This window comes from Colossoma macropomum, unplaced genomic scaffold (assembly GCF_904425465.1).
Source record: "Colossoma macropomum unplaced genomic scaffold, Colossoma_macropomum, whole genome shotgun sequence".
In the NCBI taxonomy this organism is placed as follows: Eukaryota; Metazoa; Chordata; class Actinopteri; order Characiformes; family Serrasalmidae; genus Colossoma; species Colossoma macropomum.
The window spans coordinates 15,583,684-15,606,094 of record NW_023494806.1 but is presented as its reverse complement, the minus strand read 5'-3'; the positions used below and the strand labels follow the sequence as shown (position 1 = coordinate 15,606,094).

Genomic DNA, 22,411 nt, shown 5'->3' with positions numbered 1-22,411 from the left:
TCTGCTGTCCAGATATCTTTGCATAGTGTTTGTTCTACATCAATCCATGTGCAATCTGTCTGGTCAGGATTTATCCATTTTAGAATATATTGTAATTGATTTGTAGGGAAATAGTGGTACAAATGTGGGGCTTCTAAACCTCTGTGGGTTCTGTAATATGGTCATTTTGATTCTGAGTGGTTTATTTTTCCAGTATCTGAATAGAAAGTATCTGAATTGGTGTATTACAAAGGTTCTTATTTATTGGTTAAAAAGAGGATTTGGACCAGTCTGAAATGTTAGAATAACTTTCAATAGTTCGCATCGTTTCTTTTATTGAGGAGGATGGGTTTTGTAAAAAGAGTAGGATGTTGTCTGCATATAAATTAATTTTATGTTGGGTGTTTAATTCCTGTTAAATTGAGATTTTGGTGCATTACTGCAGCTAATGGTTCTATAAATATAGCAAATAAGTGGAGAGAGAGAGAGCATCCTTGTCTGGTGCCTCTGTAGAGAGTGAAACGTTGTGATATTATGCCGTTAGTGGTTACAATGGCCATTGGTGAAGTGTGTAAGAGCTTGATCTGTTGTATAAATGACTGTGATAACAAACCTGTGTAATGTAGCGAATGTAACATTCATACTGAAGTTACAAAAAAGTGATTCAGCCTGGACTGCTTTTGACTAAGTCACAATACAGGGCAGGCTGGTCATAAGTAAAATTACAATCATTCAGTTTCTTACAATAACACAATAACAGCCTTTTACTCCAGCTCATTTACGTATAACAGTCCTTCTGTTACTGTTCATATATAAGGCACAGTTACAAATACAGCCTGTTTAATTTTAAGAGATAAAGAGAGGTTGGAAAATGGTCATGTAAAATGAATTATTACTGTTTTCGGTACATAAAACCACACAAATGTCAAGTGGAGCTGAAGGAAAAATAATAAAAGAAATATATACAATGTAAAAAAATAAGTCTTAAATTATGCTGCCTTAAAATTATGAGTCAAATGCAGTAAAAGTTAACAGCACGGTAAGTTGTGTATTTCTTTAACTTATTTGAAGTTCAGTGAAGTATTTTAAGTTAAAACACCATTTTTGCAGTGTATATATAATCTTTGGGAAATTCCTAGACACGTTCTTGTGTCTTGAAACATGCTTTAATTTCCTCTGTCTCTTGGACAGGACTCCGAGGGGTTGCTGGATTTTCTGCCAGGCGAGAGGCTCAAATATATCAACGTGACTATTATAGACAACTCAGTGCCGGAGCTGGACAAAGTGTTTAGAGTGGAACTCTACAACCCTGAGGGGGGAGGTGAGGGACTTCAGGGTTTATTCGTTTACCTCTCGTTTCTTCACTGTGGTAATTCATAGATGATTCATAGCTTACAATATCCTGAATATACCGAGCTAATCATAAATTTGTTATTGATTAAATAGTAGACTCCTTTTCCCATCAGTAGACTTCCTGTATCTTACCTTCTGTTTTGAATATGTCAGTGACTCTTTTCCACTGCACTCAGTCAACTTATCTTATCCTTGAAAATTCCTTACGTGTTGCCCTTGTCACTTTTGCATGCCCTGTACGTTTAACTGTATTCCATTCATGTGATCTGGACATGATCATGGAAAACTGGACCTTTGTATATCCCTTTTACATCCTGTGTGGATCCTGTGTGCCTCTGTCCTGTGTGGTTGCTGTGTGGTGCCTAAGTGGATCTGTTCTATGGGGGCGAGGGCAGTGGAAGTGGAGAGGGTGACACTGATTTCCTCCTTCCACCCTTTCACTATCGCCACGGTAAGCTCACTGACGTCTAATCTTCCTCTAAAAGCCTCAATTCCATTTCAGAGAAATGCTGCCTTTTGGAAATTCATTCATTTTTTCCAACTGCTGCTAATAGAATCTCTTTGGACAGCTCAACGTGCTTGGAGGAGAGCACTAGCTGCCAATTCTGTTGCGCCAACTCATATACAACCACATTGGCTAGCAGGCATGAAATTCAAGCCTGAACCCGACTCGTACTCGTGACGTTGGCCCAACTGGTACAGCTGAATTTGAAACCAGAACCCAACCTGATCTCACTCATATGCACTAACAGTGATGGATTAACTCAGAGGCGGTTTTGCAGTGCTTTGCTTTGTAACTAAGCACTTTTGTTCATCGACTAAAAATCTCTACTAGGATAAACACATCTGTAATGCACAGTTACAGTTTTTCAGAGAACAGCGTTCACCCTGTTATCCCCGCTGCACTAAAGTTCCTCTTGCTCCTTCTGTCACTGCAGAAATACTTAACACACTTTGGGCAAGCATAACGAGCAAGAGGAGAGATCAACTGACCTTTCCACCAACCCAACATGTCCCTCTCATCATCCATAATGTGACTACTAATGTACATTAAAAAAGCATGAACACTCTGGCAGCAGGAGTTCCATTAATTAACAGTAAAAGTATGTTTTCTTGGTAATAGTAACAATTGTAAAGTGATCATAAGTAAAATTACAGTTATTTAGTTTCTTACAATAACAAAATAATAGCCTTTTACTGTCATTCTGAAGTGTCACTAGTTTAACTAGTTTTTCTGACATACAGTATTTTACCATAATAATAACGATAACAACCATTAAAATAAACAGAAATGTTGTGAAATAAAGGTGATCGTTTGTTTTTGTGAATTTACATTGTATTTCTGTAAATTGAAAAAATAAATAGCACTGTTAAAATAGTGTAGATGTGTGGTTTATTTACACACAGTTAACTTTAAAAAATAGTACATTTTACAGTACTTCAACAGTGAAAATCCTTTTTTTATAATGGGACAGTACTACCTTGAGGATAATGGCAAACCCCACGTTTTATCCCTTTGTTGCGATGTCTGCAGTCAAACCACAACAGTGAGAAATTTTACATTTCAAAAGAAGGCAAGGTGTTTCCAAGCATTTGGTGGACACTTGATGGTCATTTAGTGAGAAAGGTGAAGAGTGAACACAGTTTTCCTGGTGAACTCAATCTTGTTTAGTTCACTCTCGGGTCATGAAAGCTTGTTCGTTTTTTGAAATCAACAATGTGACCGCTTTTATAGCCACTCATTTCCCTAGTATCTGCCATTCATGCTTCTAAGCCACCACTGGCACCAACTAAGACACACTCAGTAGCTGCTGCTTTGTGTGTTTTGACTAAAACCCAGTTAGAGTTAATGCTAATTCACTGCTTTGCGTACTCTTGTTTTCTTTTGGTTGCTGTTCTGGCCAGTGTAGACTGGCTCCTAAATCAAAGCTCCTTGTTGGTAAGATCCAGATTAAAAGCTGTAAAAGTTTGGAGCCCTTGTCCACCTCAGTGCCCAAGTAAAACATCCTTGTTTAGTGGCCTCCTGCAATCCAAGACTAGTGTCTGCCACATTATTTACATTGCACCAAAGCCAGTGAGCACTCAGAGGAGAAATGTGGGAAAAGCAAATAGCCACTATATTGAGAGGATAGCAGCGGCGGTAAGTTGCGTATTGAAAATGTCAGCAGGTTCACTTTTCCCATAGGGCCTCATTTTAAAACACATACAGAGTGCTCTGCTTGAGCTGGTGTTGAGGTTGGCTTCTTAGCTTAGCCGGTTCTTAGTTTGTGCAAATCTAACAACTTTACCACAGTCGTTGATCATATCTTCTGAAATAGCGTTTGCTAACCTTTTTGCCATTGCTACATATTTATACGGTTGAAATAGTCTTTAGTGTCATCGGTATAAAATTCATATTTACCATATTGTTATTGTGTCCTGAGCTGGCTAACACCGTTACAGTTCCTGTTTTTGGGTTTAATTTCATTCTATTCTCTTGGTTCAACATCTGGGCTGATTTGCTGTTGCTCACACTTTTTTATTTTTGGGATTTTGGTTTAGTCAAAATTTCACAAAAAGCTATGTTTACATGTTGCCTGATATTCCTTTAATACTCTTCCTTTAAAAGCATATATGAGACAAAAGCATAAAATAGCAGCAACAACGCGTTTGGTATTATTATGTGCTAAGAAGACTTGTTGCACCTGTTTAGTAAATTGTGTCATTTTCTTATGCCAGAATGAGGTTTGCCTATTTGATTGAAAGTGGTGGTGTACACGTTTAATAATCTGTTAAATGGAAGAATAATCATCATGTAGACATTTGAATTCAGTCACTTCTTCGTGTAGACATAGCCAATCATTTTTTTGCTAAGTTACAAGGTTTGCCAGGTTATTAACACTACATTTAGTTCAATATAGTTGTTTATTGTGGGTGTATATATATATATATATATATATATATATGTATACACATAGTTGTTTCCTTGTACATGTAACAGTATAATTTTATGAACGTTCGAAAATAGATGTTGTGTCTCCTTTTCCATCTTAGGTGCTGCACTTACTTTCTTCTAAACCAACATCACCTGAATGAAAGTAACATTCCTTTTATTTATTTATTTTTTTTTTTGAAGCTAACTTGGGAATTGCATCTCACATCACTGTGACCATCGCTGCATCCGATGAGGCTCATGGGGTCTTCCAGTTCAGTGCTGACTCTCTGGCAGTGAACGGGACAGAGCCTGAGGAAGGGCGGAGTACTGTGGTCTTACAGGTCAGTCCTCTCTGTGCTAAAATAATTGTTCAACAATTTAGCAAAATAAACTTTTTTTACTAGAATTAGCTACTTTAGAAGATCTGCTGCATCTATATCTACACCATCCATTACCAAAGACAGTAACTTGGATACATTTCCTCGTACTTAAAAAGCCATCGACTCAAATCTCACTAATAATCTAAGCCGTTGCTCAGGTACTGAATTCCATGCATAAACATTTGAAATGTATGAAATGCAAAACCTACTAAACTGTGTACACTGTAATAATACAGTTATTAAGTTATTAAGTTGAGGGAGACATCAGAGAAAGTTTTTTATGAAGTTTTATCCTGCTTTCGAACACTGAAGCAAAAATGTAAAAAAAAGAAGTTCTGCCCATGGTTGTCTGGTATCCATGTGCAATCAGACATGAACCTATGAAAACTCCCCCTTCTCCACATATTTGGGAAGGTATAGATCTCTGAAGCCTTCTGTAATTCTGTAGTTGGTGTCATACCGATGTTGAAGAGCTCTGAGTCTAAGCTAGTTTTGCCTATGGAAAAAAAACTATGCCATTTTTGAAAAAATGTAGTAAACAAAGCTGATATGTTTTGTCCTCTGTACATTTCTCCCCCAGACGTCACTGGATCCCCTGAAATACAAAGTCAATAAAGGGAAATTTCTGTATTTGTTGAGATGTAAACAAGGTCATTCAGAGTGGTTTAATATGAAATACTTCATTGTAGAGCAGTGGACAGACTCTGATTTCTTTACAGTGATGGTGATAGATACCAGGGGTCACAATGTACACAACATAAATTTTTATTGTCCAAGGCAACCAATGAGGCTACATACACCTTCCGTTATATGTAATGTTGAAGATTGTAAAATAGACTATTTTGCCTCACAACACCCTGCATGTACGTCTCCACCATGAATGGATTTAAACAAACAATTACCATTTTATATAATAACTTTGTGAGGTAGTTTAAGAGGCATTCAACTCTCTAGATGTCTGATCACCACCACTGTGAACAATGAACAAATTTTGAATGACTTGAAAAATAATTTTCAAAACATTTTGAAAAAACAAGCAAGCTTATACTCCTGTGCAAAGAATTGCCATTGCACTAAAATAAGTCCTGTATTAAAGTTCAACACTATTATATTTCAATACGAACTACTCAAACTGTAGATTACTACTGCCAGAGCAACTTAAATACCACATTTCAGCTTTCTGGTTTGTTTTGGGTGTTTTAGTTTAGTTAGGTTGCCAGTCTAATGTGTTAGCTTGCATGTAGCATGATTTGTGTTTTTACTTCTTAATGACCCCATAATTCAGTGGATCCAGTGACTTTTAGATGGAAAAATGAACACAGGACAGAACTTCTTGACTTCAGAACATTTTTGTTTACCAAAGGGTGAGATAGCATTGACTTTTGAAAACACCATTAATTTTTCCCATAGAGAGTTCAGCTTAGACCTGGAGTGCCTAATATGGTCTTGATCCCAACTACAGAACAATGACACAACTTCAGAGCTCTATTACTAAAAAATTCTTCACTTAAGTTACAATCTTTTGACTGAAAAACTTTGACGTAAATGCCTACTGGTGGAATTCAGCAACTGTCCATCAACTTATATTATGAGTGTGTTTTGATGGGTTTTCTCTTGTCAACATTATTGTTCTTTGGTAATCACCCATTCACTACAGATAAGTTTTTAGGAAATTAGGGGTAAAAACATTTGAGCATTCCTTTGTGTCCACAGAGCAGTGATATTGATGATACATCTGCTTGCTTTTCGTCTCAGGTTATTCGTACGTTTGGAGCTCTATCTAATGTGACCGTATACTGGGAGGCAGATGCAGACTCAGAAGGAGAGCTTATCTACAGGTCTGGCAACCTGACCTTCAGTGTGGGGCAGACTGTTGGAAGCATTTATCTGCTGATCTCCCAGGATGATGTCCCTGAACTGGACAAGAGCTTCAGAGTCCGTTTGTCTAATGTTTCTTATGGACGACTTGGGAACCAGACGGTTGCCACAGTGACTGTGCTAGCTAGTGACGACCCCTATGGGCAGTTTGTGTTTGCAGAAAGCAGCAGGCCAGTTCGTGTGGCAGAAGCCAATACACTCGTCACCTTGACGATACAGAGGAGGAAAGGGTTGATGGGAAGGGTACAGGTGACATACAGGACGCTAAGGGATACAGACTCAGTGCCCTTCAGCACTCCAGGTGTGGGCAGGGCAAGTGCTGGTAACGACTTTATACCCCTTTTGGAGTCGGTGACGTTCTCAGCCAATCAGAGTGAAGCAAATGTTACTGTCAGGATTCTGGATGACCAAGATCCAGAGAGGGCGGAGTCTGTGTTTGTGGAGCTCAGCGGTGTCATACTGGTGGAGGGTGTACAGGCAAGACCAGGTAAGAACCATTTACAGCTTTTGATGAATTGTGTTTTAAAGGGCCAAAATCACTGTATTTGACTTGCTTTTTAGAAAGTAAAGTGTTTGATTTTGTGTTAGAGGTGGGCAATACACCAATGAGCCAAAACACTATGGCCACTCACAGATGAAGTGAAGAACATTGAATAACTTGTAACGCAGACAAATGTAAAGGTCTGGGACATATAAGACTCCAAGTGAACAGTTTTCGTAGTTAACGTGTTGGGTGTGGGAGAAATGGGCAGTCATGAAGACCTGAGTGACTTTAACGAGGGCCAAATCATTATGGCCAGACAACTGGGTCAAAGCATCTCCAAAACAGCAAGGCTTGTAGTGAGTACCTACCAGCAGTGCTCTAAAGAGGGACAATCCACAAACTGGCAACAGGATATTGAGTGCCCAATGCTCATTGACGCCCGATAGCAATGAAGGCTATCCTGTCTGGTCCAAACCGACAGAAGGGCTACTGTGGCAGGCTCTGAAATTTATAGTGATGGTTATGGTAGGAATGTTTCACAACACACAGTACATCACCACCTATTGTGTATGAAGGAGGGAGTGTAATGTTCTGTGCAGTTTTCTGCTGGAAACCTAAAGTCCAGGCCTTAATGTGGGCCTCAGTTTGATACATGTCACCAGGTACATACCTTCATGGCAATAGTATCCCCCCTGGCATTGGCTTCATTTAGCAGGATAATGTGTCTTTTCACATTGCACACATTGTTTGGGAATTGTTTGAGGAACATGACGAAGAGTTCAAGGTGTCCCTGGCCTCCAAATTCCCCAAATCTGACTGAGCATCTGTGGGATGTGCTGGAAGCTCCACTTCGCAACTTACTTTAAAGATCTGCTTCTTCCACGTCTTGTAGCCAGATACCACAGGGCACCTTTAGAGATCTTGTAGAGTGCAGGTCTTGATGGGTCAGAGCTGTTCTGGCAACACGCAGCATATTACAGCATATTGTTTTGGTTCATCGATGTATGACAGTATTTATGAGTATTATCATAAATTATGCCCCAGTATGTCACAATACGCTTTACTGAGTATATTGTGGATAATGTAAGCACTTCTAGAACACTGACCAACTCCATGCTTCACTACAAGAGATGATAATTAGTCCTGCTTAATTGGATTTAGTGCAGCACAAATCTCTTTACTCATAGCAATCTAGCCCATTCATGTTGAGGTGGTAAGTGTTGTTACTGCAGACGGCCTGTAGCAGTTATTGAAAGATGGAAGTGGAGGTATTTCTGCCTTTGCCAAGCAAATGAATCATTGCAGACTTCTGAATCTAAAGAAATAAATAGAAGAAGATATTAAATACTACGTGCTTTTATACATAAACTGGAAAAAATTCAATGTGCAATATTGGCCCTTCACTCTAACATGTTGAGTATTTTACAGCATGCAGACGAACTGTAACATTTTATAATGTGTTCCTCTAGTCGCTCTGTCACCTCGACTCGGCCTCAGAAATGTCTCAGTGGCTCAGGTGATTATAGAGGCCAGTGATGATGCGTTTGGGGTGCTTCAGCTCTCCACCTCAGCAGTGAGTGTGCCTGAGTATTATGTGGGACCCATCATCAATGTGACACGCACTGGAGGGATTTTTGCTGATGTGTCTGTCAAGTTCCGTGCTGTACCCCTGACTGCACGGGTTGGTAAGTAGAACTGAAGACTGCACACCTTTGCATGCATAATCTTTTATTCTCATTTTGCTCCTCTCAAAGTCAGGAACACGGCTAAAGGAAGAAGGTTTAAGTGGTAATTTGCAGAAAAAAAAATATCGCAGTTCTCCACCATCCCCCGAATGTAGTACCAAAACCTAATGAAATTTGCTACTTTGGCACTGGATGTATAAGGCTAATATAGCTAACAATAGCTAACAGATAATGAAAATGTACGCACCAACTAGTATTTTTCAGGCCATTATAATCAGTATTAGCCACAAAATCAGTCAGGCCCCATCTAGTTATCAAGTCATCTCAAACAGACTTGTTTATGTTGTTTCTGATACTGTAGGATGTAGTGTTATGTATGAATATAGACAAAACTATGGAAAAATAGAGAATGAGATTTTTACACTATTAAGGTCAACCTGTATTTCGTCAAATCACTGCTCTTTCTTTATTAAGTTATTGAGGACTAGCTTGATTAAAGGAATTCATAATTAATTCATCACTTTATCCACACAAAATCTCCTCAGCATTGGACTGTGACTGTGTGTGTAGGTGAGGACTACAGTGTGGCCTCCTCTGATGTGGTTCTTCTGGAGGGAGAGAGCAGTAAACCCGTCCCCATCCTAATTATCAACGACATGGTGCCTGAACTGGAGGAAACCTTCCGCATTGAACTTCTCAACCAGACCACAGGAGGAGCATTCCTGGGGGACCTCACACAGGCCATCATCACTATCCTGCCCTCTGATGACCCATATGGGTCCTTTGGTAGATTAATTATCCATAGGCATTTCGCCATTAGTTAGACTAATTTCTTATGAAGTTCAAGTCTGACGTGTAGGTCTTGTTTGTGTTGCCCAGTTTTCCAGGCCGAGCCCATCACTGTAGAGGAGCCAGGAGTGAACGCATTTGAAGTCTCCTTGCCCATTGTGAGGAATGCTGGGACGATAGGTTACGTGGCTGTGCGATGGCAGGCAACCGTCAATGGAAGACCTGCAACTGGTGACCTTCGACCCCTGTCCGGTGAGGTTAGCTTCGCACCAGGTGAAACCGTGCAGACCCTAAAAGTGGAGGTTTTGGCTGATGATGTACCTGAAATTGAAGAGGTGGGCATTGATGTGAGCTGTACTAAATAATGTTATATATTTTTTTTTGCTTTATTGTTTTATTGCTTTATTAAGCATTGGTTTAAACAAATGTTTAATGCCCAGTTTAGTCAATCAGATAAGACATATCCAGTGTCTGAATTTTATTTATTTAGTTTTGCGCTGGGGCTATAAGGCTAGTGTAGCTAAGAAGTAATGGAAAATTAAATATAGGGCGAATATTGCTAAAGTGCAGTGAAAATGCTAAACACGAAATTATACTTATTAGAACCCGCTGAAAGAACCCTACATTTCTTCACTTCAAGTAGGAAACCTTTACTGTCAAAATGAGACTGTCATTTCTTTACTCTCGAAAAAATCTGGACAGACTGATGATGAACATATTTTAATGATTACTTTAATGATTAATTTAAAATTATTATTATTATTATTATTAATAATAATAATAATAATAATAGTAATAATTCGATGTTTTTTCACTGCAAAACTGTCCAGATTTTCTGTTTTTTTTCTTTCAAAAGTTTTAAAAAGGTTTTCAAAAGGTTTTTGTTCTAGAAAAATCAAACACAAGCCTCTGAATCTTCTTCTAATGAGGTGAAAACCTCTAATGGTCAGTACTTACTGTTGATATTTGTAATCGTTACTATTGACATATAAATAAATAATGAAATAAAATAATGACTATAATAAAACTGCATTCACCCATAAGTCTCCCCAGTGGCTGTATCAGTGTAAAGTGGGACAGAGGAAACAGTAAAGGCATTAAATGGCCCATATAGCCTATATCCTATTTTTCCTCTCAGGTCCACTTATAACATTGATGTAGTTTTATGTACCAGAAATGGTCTAATTTATTCTTATGTGACCATTTTCCATTTTCTGATTTGCTTTCTTTTTTAAATGTGTTTTATTCAAAAAGCAGCCAGAGCCAAAACTCTCCCTAGAACTTCAGTGTGAATGGGCAGGGCTTATACGCTATAGGCTGTATAGGTGGATATATGTAAATGAGTTAATTCTTGTGACATCACAGAAACAATAAATTCAAAACAGGCTGTTTTTGCAGCTTAGTTTTCATGTTTGGACTGTATGCACTGGGTAGTGAATGGTACGTTTTGAAACTTTGACAATATTAGCTCCTTTATTTTTAAAAAAGTGAGTAAAATGTACCATGTGTCAAAAAAAATTGACATCATTTGAGATGTGAGTATCTGAGTAACTACATGTCCTAGGCAAACGAAATTAAATAGGCTTCATGTGGAACAATACAAGATTTATTTCTCAAAATTCAAACAAGAAATTCAGAAGGATATAGATTTTATAACCGATTTCATGTCCAAATCTGTTTTCCAGTTGAGGCATTTTTATTGAATTTTCTCGAAAATGCACGCTGCACACTCTTGTTTGACTGTTCGAGGATATTGTAATATGCCTTTTCATTTCTAGTGAATGCCATTCTTCAACCTGAAAAACATTAAATATTAAACATGTTGTTAAAATTTGAGATCATTTGAGGGAGAATTGGCTGTTATTAGACTATGAAATGATTTTTTTGGGACACTCTGTATTTGAATCTGCTTCCGTATGTGTAACATTTACACATCTTATTTTATTTTTTCAAAAAGTTTTACTTTTTGTAAACTTATGATTTTCTATCCTACTATGTCACTTCATGTACTATTGATTTTCCTTGATCCTGGTTTGTCTCAGAAGTGAAATCACAAACATAGAACCCCAACAGTTTACCACCTACAGCAGTAATGTTTTTTGATGACTGAAGTACAGACGCATGAAGATATAGAGGATCTAGCTTAAGTGTGCCACTTTACCAGTATTCACCATACCCAGTTAACACTGTGCCAGCTGCATTCCTAAATCATCACACACTTGCTGCAAACTGTGTCGAGTTGTTAAGTAATCTGAGATTCACTTCTTTATGTGGTTTGTGATAGTGTAGGACATTGACACTGTTATTCTGAACACAAGTACAGACAAAATTCAGGCTTCGTGGGAAGTACTGCTGTTTTAAACCCTCACATACTTGTGTCCATTTTTATAGATAACAGGATGTTATACAGTGTCAGAAACAACATAAGCAAGTTCATCTGAGATTACTGAACAGCTTGATGTGTTTTGAGGTAAAGCGTGATCATTTAGCTGTGCAGTTTGCGTGATGCTAATTTTTGGGGTATGTTTCTGGTGCTGGTTAGCTACATTAGCCACATAGCCAATTCAGTACAAAACAAAAGAAGCAAACTTCAGACTCTTAACATGTCTTGGCTGATGGATTATATTTTATATTTTTTTGAGTTTCTATTATTTATAGCAAAAATATATGTTTTGAAAAGAATCTTATATTTGTTCTAATTTTTTTAGTTCATCATTATGAAAATGAGATGCTTTATAGTTAATAGCAGTAGGATGTCCTAACAGGGTATATAAGTATAACCCTCCATTTTATATATATATATATATATATATATATATATATATATATGTATTTGGCTGAACTATCACTTAAAATGTTGCAATAGGTTAATGTCTTAGTAATCTGTATGTTTCAGATCATCAAGGTAGAGCTCATTGGTGCCACAAATGGAGGGAGCATTGGTGCTGAGAAGGTGGTGAACATCATTGTCCCTGCTAATGACAATCCATATGGAACAGTGTACTTCGAACAGGCAGTATATCGAGTGCAGGAGCCTTTGGAAGGAATGTACACAGCCAACATTACCGTTCGAAGAAGGTTTGCTATCGTATCTGGCCTAATTTTATGATAGGTTTCATATTAAATATATATATTGAATGTAAACAGTAACTTTTTTATGTTACTAATTTCTTTTTGTCCTTCCAGTGGAGGTAATTTTGGTCTTCTAGAGATCTTATATAGCACCTTTGAGTTTGACGTGGTGAGTAATGCCCAGAGAGACGGCCATAACTTCCTCATCTACTACAATTCACCCCGGGCTGGGGCACCCACTAGTGCCATCCAAAGGCCCATCAACATTACATCAACCAGAGACCCCTTGAACTTTTGTGCAGCTTTCTGTCTTCGAGAACGAGCCTGTCAAGCCTTTTCTTTCACTAACGCCTCCACTGCAACATGCTTCTGGGTAACCTCTGGGGCTAACCAACTTTCTCCTACCATCCAAATGCTCACCTATATGAAAAACACCACAGCTGCCGCTTTTCTCTTCAGCTCGCAGGCAGTTGCCGGGAGCGATTATGTTACCATGACAGCACAGACAGCGACCATGCTTGATGGGTCGAGTATTGCCAACCTCACTGTGCCGATCCTGACTGATTCTTTACCAGAGGTGGATGAAAGTTTTATGATTCAAATCTTGAAGGTTAGCCTGATTAATATGACTGTGGTTGCGAAACACTTACCCACCATTGGGCAACCAGACACAGCCAGGGTGACTATAGGGATGAACGGTGATGCGTTTGGAGTCTTCATACTGTATAGCATTAGTCCTAATGCTACTGAGAAAGGCTTGTATCTGGAGGTGAGAGAGGAGCCTCGCACCCGAGTGCCACTGGTCATTGAAAGGACCGGAGGCAGTCTAGGCCAGGTTATGGTGGAGTGGATGTATGTAGGTGGGAGCGCAAAACCCAATGCTGACTTTAATGGCACAGGAGAGACGCTCATCTTTGCAGAAGGTAGGGCCAAAAATGTATTTGTACCTACACTTGCACACTGTGCACTACAGGCCGAAAGTTTGGAAGCAAAACTGACTTAACCTTTATGCTTTATTTACGTGTTGGCATTGCAGAAAAAAAAATAATAATAATTCTGTGCCACACAACAGATTTGCTGTAAACAGGGACAGTGCATGACCAGTGGCAGCATGTAGCCATGTAAATGTTGCCATGGTGATAGCATTGCTGATATAGTAGTAATTCCACTCAAATGTTTCTTAATATATCAAATTGTGTGTTTTGTTCAAAGTTCGGGTTTTGTTGTACATAAGTGAGCACACCTGGATTTAAACTGCAAGTGTACAGCATCCATGTTTCCAGAACAATCAACAACTGGTGAAACTTTAACTCTCGACAGAACGCTGATGGTGTCATTAAATTTATAGAACATCTGATTTGCTCTTGTTTATCTACAATCATAATGTAAATGCAACATTAGCAGTTATTACTTTCATTTTTTTATGTGATTCAAAAGTAATTATTTAGTTACATATTAATTTGATTTTAATTACACATTGATTAAGAAAAGGCACATGAAAAACAGCACGTTAGCAAGAAGGTCATTTGTAGCCATACACCTTTGCTTCACAGTTAGCACACAATGACACTTACTACCCCAACAGCCCAACACAAAAAACAAATCACACACATACTTTAAACTAAGGAACAGCAACATTAAACAACAACATTAAAGTTCCTTTTGCGGAGAGGGGACGGGGCATGCGGCTCAGCTCTGCACACCACACCTCCAAAGCTCCTTCTTAAAATACAGAACATGTGGCAGCTGCCACAATATAATACGTAAGAGCATTTTACTACAAACAAATACAATATTTTTGGAAAACCGTCTTTAATTAAACTGAATCTCAGTAAACATGCTGCATGTTGGACATACATCTGAAACTTTAAAATACTCACAACTTGCTTCCATACTTTTGGCCTGTTTTACCACAGTGCCATCTACAGTAATGCAGATATGGTTGATGTTATGAACATTACAGAGAGCGCTAGACAGTCTTCAGTGCATCTCTGGTGTTTTATCTACTCAAAGGGGACGTGAGGAAGACCATTGACTTCTTCATCACCGATGACACTGAGGCGGAGGATAATGAGACCATACGGATCGGCTTGGTGAGGACTGAGGGTGGCAGCCGTATTCTTCCTAGCTCAGATACTGTCACCATCCTCATCCTCGCCAACGACCATGCAGCTGGCCTGGTGGGCTTCAACCCAGCCTCAAGATCAGTCATAGTTAGAGAAGGTGAGTACACTAATGCTGCCCCTGCCAGCATGCGCTTGCATTAAAATCTGTCCTGAAAGATTGATATTGAGCCAAATAAGGCATATCTTAATTAATTGGGATTGACTGTGTGAAATCTGATCCAATTCTGATAACAGTTTTCTTGAATGCTGCCCACATAGACATTGACATAACCTTGCTATAAACATGTCATTTCAGATGTCAAGTGCTGTAATGACATCAAACATTATGATATATATCATGACAACGATAATGGGAACAGAACACTGTTATATTACTAAACTAAGCAAGGTTTAAGTAAAGCATTACCAGCTGTTTTTCTCCATTGCGCTCTACCTAATGCCAAAGTGGTGACTTAAGTGGACCTTATCCACAACTTGTGGGAGTGAGGCATGTTTTCAGGAGTTATCAAGTGGTCTAAATATCAGCAGTAGGGGACTATTTTAAAGGGGAAACTCAGCCACTAATATCTGCAGCGGCACTGTTTTGACTGTGGCTGAGCTGGCCGCTTTTCTTCAAAACATGGTTAAACTCGCTGCACATAAATTTGGAGTGGACTGCTGTTACACACTTAGCAGCGACATCACATTCAAAGCCAAGAAATAGGAGTACGTAATGTGTTAGAGCAACCTTACATATGAACGTGACATGTTTAACACACCATAAAATGATCATTTCAGAAAGTGAGAGTAGATAGAAAACAATATAACAGGAAGAATAAATATAAAAAATCATATCTACAGGCATATATACAAATAGAAAAATACAAAAAATGGGAATAATATCTATAACCTGAGATGTTAAAGGCAGTGCAATAATGACTGTACAAGGAGGCACAGGTAACAGTATGTAATGACAATACTGAATAAATATGTCTAGGTGTGGAGTGTCCAGATGTTGAAGATGCGCGATAGGGGGTACAGAAAGTGCAGATGGATAAAATAAACCTAAGTGATTAAAGAGTGATTGTTGCTGTGTCTCAAAAATGGTACTTGTACAGGAGAAGGAAAAAAACTTTCATAGCTTTCAATGGAAGTCAACGTAAAGAGGTTTTATTCCAAGCAATTTTGATCTACCGGTTCATTCATAATGATTTTTTTTGCATGTCGTAAAAGGCAGCTGGTTTTTTTCAAATTATGTAAAAAAATGAAAAATGCAGATACAATATTTTGTTCTGAAAGGATGTTACCTGTACTTAATCGTTTGTACTAACCGTAATATGCTTGAAGTGTGCACTGTGTGGCTGTGTTGTCTACAAAAAGGCAAATATTCAATGAATATTAATTGACTCGGATTGGTATCGGGACTAGAAACCAGGAGGATTGCATCATTGCTTCCTCTGCTGCTTCTTCTGCTTCTTTGTCTTCCTCTACAACAGCTACATGCATCTCCCCCTTGATCTTGCATCGCACATTCTGTTGGGATTAATTATTAATGGTGTCTATCCTGTAGGTATGTGTGTATAGGCATTTGAAACCCACCTGTGTAATTGAAAGATCAGGTTTCACTCCGTAGTAACCAGTGATGCACTGTTACAGTGAGACAAAGAGAGAGACCTGCAGGCATGTCAGAACAGCTGGTACACTGAAAGAAAGGCTGGAGCTGTTATACATGCATGACAAAGCGCCTGGATACTTTACTTTGTGAATTCCATTATCCTTGTGTAATACAGTACTGAGCAGCCTTTATGAAAAGTAGTTTAAGCTTTAGTAAGCCTTAGTAAAGCATAGTTACATAATGAACTACATTTACATTGTTTACATTCTGTATCTGACTTTTTCTGTTTGTGTTACAAAATAACAAAAACATGGCAAAAAAAGTAAAAGCCATTTTTATTTTCTTCCTGCAAATTTAAGATGTGACATTAATTAAAAGTTTAACAGAATTTCTCTGTTTTTATTAATGAGTCATGAGTGAGAAATTCACATGAAATGGCACCATGCTTTTGTTGTTGCAGATGATAATTGCAACTTATAAGGATTAAGAAACATTTACTGATGGTTCATTTTATGAGCTTAGTTTTGTTCCAGTGCTTGACATTTCCATGTTTCTGAGCAAAGCGAGGTATATCATTTAGAAGGTGCCATCCATTCCATGATTAACAGTGAAATGATCAGTGCTCTGTTGTATGTGGCAGGTGAGAGGCTGCCGTTGCTGGTGGAAAGAACTCCTCCTGCAATAGGAAACGTCACAGTGGAGTGGAGAATCGAAGGCCCTCGACCTTCACTGACGTTTGTGGATATCTCTGGAGTTCTGTTCTTCAGTGAGGTACAAATATGTATATATGGATTATTGAACCGAATTGGTTCAAAGTCAAACCATGTTTCAGACTTTTAACTGACTTTTTTTTGTGCTTTGGGTATTTATTTATTTATTTATTTATTTATTTACTTACTTACTTACTTACTTACTTACTTACTTTTGGACTGCAGTTTGAACTAATTCTGTACAATTCATAGAGGCTGTAAGCCGTAAGAATGCTTTGTGTTAAAAACACTAGGACACTAATAAGTGCTTTAATAAAGGCTGGTTTTTGTCATGTGCTGTATTCTGCTGTCTTCTGGGCCAAAGGGGATGCTGAATGACTCTATAGTGCTGCAACTGTTGGATGATGGCACTCCTGAGGAGAGAGAAGAGTACAGAGTTGTCCTCTCTAACATTCAAACTAAGGGTATGCAAAGTTTTTCTTTTTGCTACACAACAATTTTAATTTTAAATAGATTTTATTGACAGCAACAAAATAACACCATAATGTTGTAGTTCTAAAGTCTAATTTGATGAGCTATGTTTTAAACTGTTGTAAAAAAAAACAACAAAAAACAAAACTCACACATTTGCCCACATACAGTCACTAAAATCAGCGCAACAATAGCCGACTGCTAATGAACTATACTGCTTGTAGGAAGACATTTTGTGATTCTCTATGATTAAAACTAAATTACATTATTTGTTGAACATATTTTGTTGTATTGTGCTTTTGTGTTGTGCCTAACAGCAGCCCTGAACTGTGGTAAAAACACTGTAATTCACAGTCTCTCTGGGCTCTAGTATTTTGTTACATGTTTTGCATGTATTTGAGGGTTAACAGTTTTTTTTTTTTTGTGATAAAACAGGCTTTGCTTTTTTAAATATTAGCGTAGTATTAACAAGTGTAATAACTAGGGTTGTGAGAAAGAAATGTATGCAGTTTAATAATAGGGTTTGAGTTTAAAAATACTATCAATATTTTATTATGTTGAACGTGTGATAAGCCCATAGACTAATAGATTATCCAAATGCATTTGAATAATTAGATAATTGGATGTTTTAAATATTGAAATATCTGTTGCACAGTTCTGTTTGGATTGAATATGAAGTGATATGAACAAAATGTAAACTTTAATGGATAAAGCAAAGGTTTTTTTGGGCAGGAATAATTTGCATCATTCACAGTATTGTGTATTGTGTTATACTTAACACAAATCTTAAAAAATCACAATAGAATTTTATCATGGCTCAAATACTTTGATGATATTGTATTGTGGGGCCTATAGTGATTCCCACCCCAGTAATAACATTCAACATTCGCTAGCCCATTGTCCATGCTTTACACATGGTTTCACTACCTAGGAATAGTAACAGTTTATTACAATTTGAAATATTCTGTTAACATTAATTTAATAGTTGAAAACATCCACCTGATTGTTGATGGTAATATTTGGTCATAGTGAGCATTTCTTCAGGATTAGCATCAGCATTAGTTTTTTCAGGCCCAAAAGTGTATTACATTGAGAATTTATGTCTGTCATAGCTGATTAACTCCTTTCTCTGTCTGACAGGTGTAACAGCCACAGGTGTAGCGGCTCTGGATGTTCAAGGCCGAGAGGCAGTGGTCAGTGTACAGGCCAGTGATGAGCCATTTGGAATGCTCAGTATTGCTCCATCCTCTTGCAGCGTATCCACTGAGGAGAAAAACACTACAATCAGGATTTACATTAACAGAGAATTTGGAGCCTCAGGTTTGTTTTTATAAAAGCATGAATAAAAAGACATACTGCAGAAAATGTTGATGTAAAATAGATGCTCTACACAAAGTATGTGGGTAAAATGTTTAAAATGCCCATGGAATAAATAATATTGCTTAAAGTCAACAAGAAGATTTTTTGAGGTATATTAAATGCATATAGTACCTGTGAAGCATTTGGATACACCTACTCATAGACACGGGGAGGTTTGATGGTGTAGTGGATGACAACCTCACATCAGGGTTGAATTCTTCACTCTGACAAGGGTTATTTTTATTTATGTGTTCTTTTTTTTTTTACTTTTTTAAGTTTTCATGACAATAATAAAATCATATAGATATTGAGCCTGTGAAATAACACGTGGAATTCGACAGTGACCAACAAGTAAAAACAGTGCTTCCACAGGTTTTTCCAACAGACTTGGAGAAATTCTTTTCTAAGCCTAAAATCCAGCTGATATGTATTGTTTTACCTGTATTAGCTGTATTCCCCAGCTGATAACACTGACACAATGCTAATGACACAATTCACTTAAGACAGCTAGACAGGGTAAACCAAATAACAGCTAAATTAAATGTTCTTTTCTTTTCAGGAGTAAAAGCAGTGTGTAAATTGAAGCCATCTCTGTTTCTGTTTTTTTATACCAAGATTACTTGGATCCCTTGCAGATTCCTCATAAATATTATTGGGTGGTAAACTGGCATTACCCCACCTTCCCATATAAAACTTATTCTGTCTGATTAGCACTTTTGACTGGTTTATTTATTTCATTTTTGTGAGCTTCATCTTCATGATTTATGTTTGTCTCAGAAGTATTTTAGCGTAAGCTTTTAGATCCAAAATGAAAATATACTTTTAATCAAATCTGTTCAAACTTTTGACTTTTAGGCAGTGTGACCATGTTTTTTTCTACTTTTTTTGTTTGTTTTTGTAGACGACCTCATAAAAACATCATGAAATCAAATACATTTGAAAATTGTCAGAAAACAATATCTTGGTCCAAAAATGAGTGCATACTTTACTGAATATTGTTGAATTTCATTTGATTCTAACATTAAAAAATTGATGCATCTGAATCGGCACTGTCAGTGTATTCTTACATCACTAAGAAGCAGATCTTATGATTGTTGAGGTTGATCAGTGTTGTGATTCTCTCTATAGGAGCAGTAAATATCAGCTATGAGACAGTGAAAGGGTCTCTGCAGGACCTGAGGCAGACTGAGGGGGCTTTAGCAGAACCTGGTCAGGACTTCCTGTATGTCTCTGGCTCCGTGGTCATGCAGGATGGCCAGACTTCTGTGTCCATCCCAATCACTATTATAGATGTAAGTCTGTATTGGCAAGTTCTCTTGACACATTAATGTAGAATTTAGGATATTTAATTTTACTTAAGTGTTGCCTTTTATTGTATCATCACTTTAGAAAAAGAGTGACATAAATGTTGTTAAAGGGCCCATATGATGGAAAACTGAATTTCCTTCACTTTTTAGTACTAAAACTGTTTGATGTAACTGTTTCAAGACATGCCATTCTCTTACAAGTCCACACAGTCCATATGTGAAAACTATACTCTAAAAACAGCCTGTTTTAAACTCGTTTATTCTGTGATGTCACAAAAAACAGCCAGTTGTTTAGCCTTGCCCACTTACCCTGAAGTTATAAGGAGCGTTTCAGCCTGGACTCTTTGTATGAGGCATAATACAGGTCAGCCAATCAGAGAAGAGCTTGTTTACATATATCAGTCTTAAAGACACAGCAACAAAAACAGCCTGTTCAATTCTAAGGCATAAAGAGAGGCTGAAAAATAGTCATGTAAACATGTTATGACTGTTTCTGAGAAAAAAAAACACAAACATTATACAAGGACCTCAAGGGAAAATACTGGTCCTTAAGCTCAAAGCCTCAAAACATGCTGTTGACTCCCCAGTAAATATGGTACATGAACTAGCAAAACAGATCAGTTTCAACTGTTGTTTTTGTGATGTCACAAAAAGCAGTGCATTTAGATATATCTGGTTGCTCAGCCTACGGCAGTTTAAAAATTTTTTACACTGAAGTTATAAGGAGTGTACATAAACGCACACAGTGTCATAAGTGGGTATCAGGGGAAAAATAAACGCAGGAAAAATGTGGGATATGGGCCCTTTAACAGCTGTTAGGAATGTTTTTTCTCCTTCTGTAGGGAAAAGTTACCACTCTAGAGAGATTTTCTTACAATGAGGTTGTGGTTTTGCTTCCAATTGTCCTGAAATGTTGATTTCTGCTTTTTAACAGGACAGTATTCCTGAGCTGCAGGAATTTTTTCTGATCAACATCACATCAGCAGTTCTGATAAGCACACTTCCAACTGCGCCTAAGCTAGGTACATCCAAATGACAATATCCACGATTCCATGTTATTAAACCTCCATACAGTTTCATACAGTGACATTTTGTTGTCATCTTTCTCTTAATACTCTGAACCACTGTTGAACAGCTCTGTTCTTTTGTTCCTTCATTCTTTCATTTCTTCATTCTTCACCCTTCACTAGAGGTGCACTATACACTGAAAGGTAATGGTAGATGTCTGCTTCTCTGTGCTTGCCTGTAATCACGAGATGTAGATGCAAAGCCTGCCTACACTGACTCCGCTTTGCTGTTGTTGAACACATTTGTTAGTGGACGCAGTGTCCAAGCTTTACTAGGTGTAAAGTGCCAAAACCTGTCTGAAATGTATTTAAAGAAATATTTTGGTGGAAAAAATCAAATCTATATATTTTTTTCTTACCCCAAATGTAGCTGATCATCTACAGTACTGTGCAAAAGTATAAAAAAAGCAGCATTTTGTTTATTTTGTTTTTAGTTAAAGCAGCCATCAAATACAAGTTACTGATATTTCAGTGTAAGAAAAAAAAAACAAAAACAGAAAACATTTACATTGCTTAACAGCAAAGTACAAAGAACACACATCAGCAAACTACATTTTTGTTTGTATTTAGTGTCCAGCCTTGATCTTTATTACAACTTCCATTATTTCTTTCTTTTGAGAGAGCTGCTTTCAGTTTTTCAACACCTCCAAAGTTTAGTCTTAGAAGTTGGTTGCATTTTCTGCTTCTTGCAGTCCAAGTAATCCCAAACACCTTTAGTGAGGTCTGGACTCTGGGGTAGTCAGTCCATTGTTCTGAGAAGACCAGCAGCTTTTTGTTCGATTTTCAGTTTTTCTTCTTTTTTGTCGATTTCCTTTTCTCAGTATTGGCTTCTTGATGGCTACACATCCTTTCATACTCATAATATTGAGTTGTCTTCCCACAGTGGAAGGATGGACAGAAACACCTGTGGATTTTTTCGGATCTGAAACAAGAGTGGAGCTTGACCTTCTTCTCTCTCTTAAAAGTGAAAGCTTTCAGTACTGTTTATCTGATGGTGACAGTTTTGGTGGCCAAACAGTTCTTGCGTGGTTGTTAGGAGTTCCATTTCCTCTAATGTTTTAATCCTATTTTAAGCTCCAGTTTTGGAAACTCATTTTTTATTGTCCTTTGAATATAACCTTCCTTAGGCAAGTGCATTATTTTATATCTAATCTCCTTAAAAAATGAATCTCCTGAAAAATGAATAACTTGTAATTAATGGCTGTTTTGACCAGAATATAAAAAGTGAAGGGTGATCTCTGAC

The 22,411-nt window shown here is 37.7% G+C and overlaps 1 protein-coding gene across 1 annotated transcript in view; it reads left to right on the top strand.

Annotated features, from left to right (window-relative positions):
* The window catches only part of adgrv1 (adhesion G protein-coupled receptor V1), a 223,078-nt gene that overhangs the window by 53,315 nt on the left and 147,352 nt on the right, over positions 1–22,411 (top strand). The window contains 15 exon segments of the mRNA XM_036598204.1: positions 1,171–1,300; positions 1,700–1,783; positions 4,448–4,587; positions 6,382–6,991; positions 8,458–8,673; positions 9,244–9,459; positions 9,553–9,797; positions 12,359–12,540; positions 12,649–13,457; positions 14,548–14,757; positions 16,895–17,025; positions 17,329–17,428; positions 18,576–18,755; positions 19,923–20,086; positions 21,036–21,123. Coding sequence (XP_036454097.1) covers positions 1,171–1,300; positions 1,700–1,783; positions 4,448–4,587; positions 6,382–6,991; positions 8,458–8,673; positions 9,244–9,459; positions 9,553–9,797; positions 12,359–12,540; positions 12,649–13,457; positions 14,548–14,757; positions 16,895–17,025; positions 17,329–17,428; positions 18,576–18,755; positions 19,923–20,086; positions 21,036–21,123 — 3,505 coding nt within the window.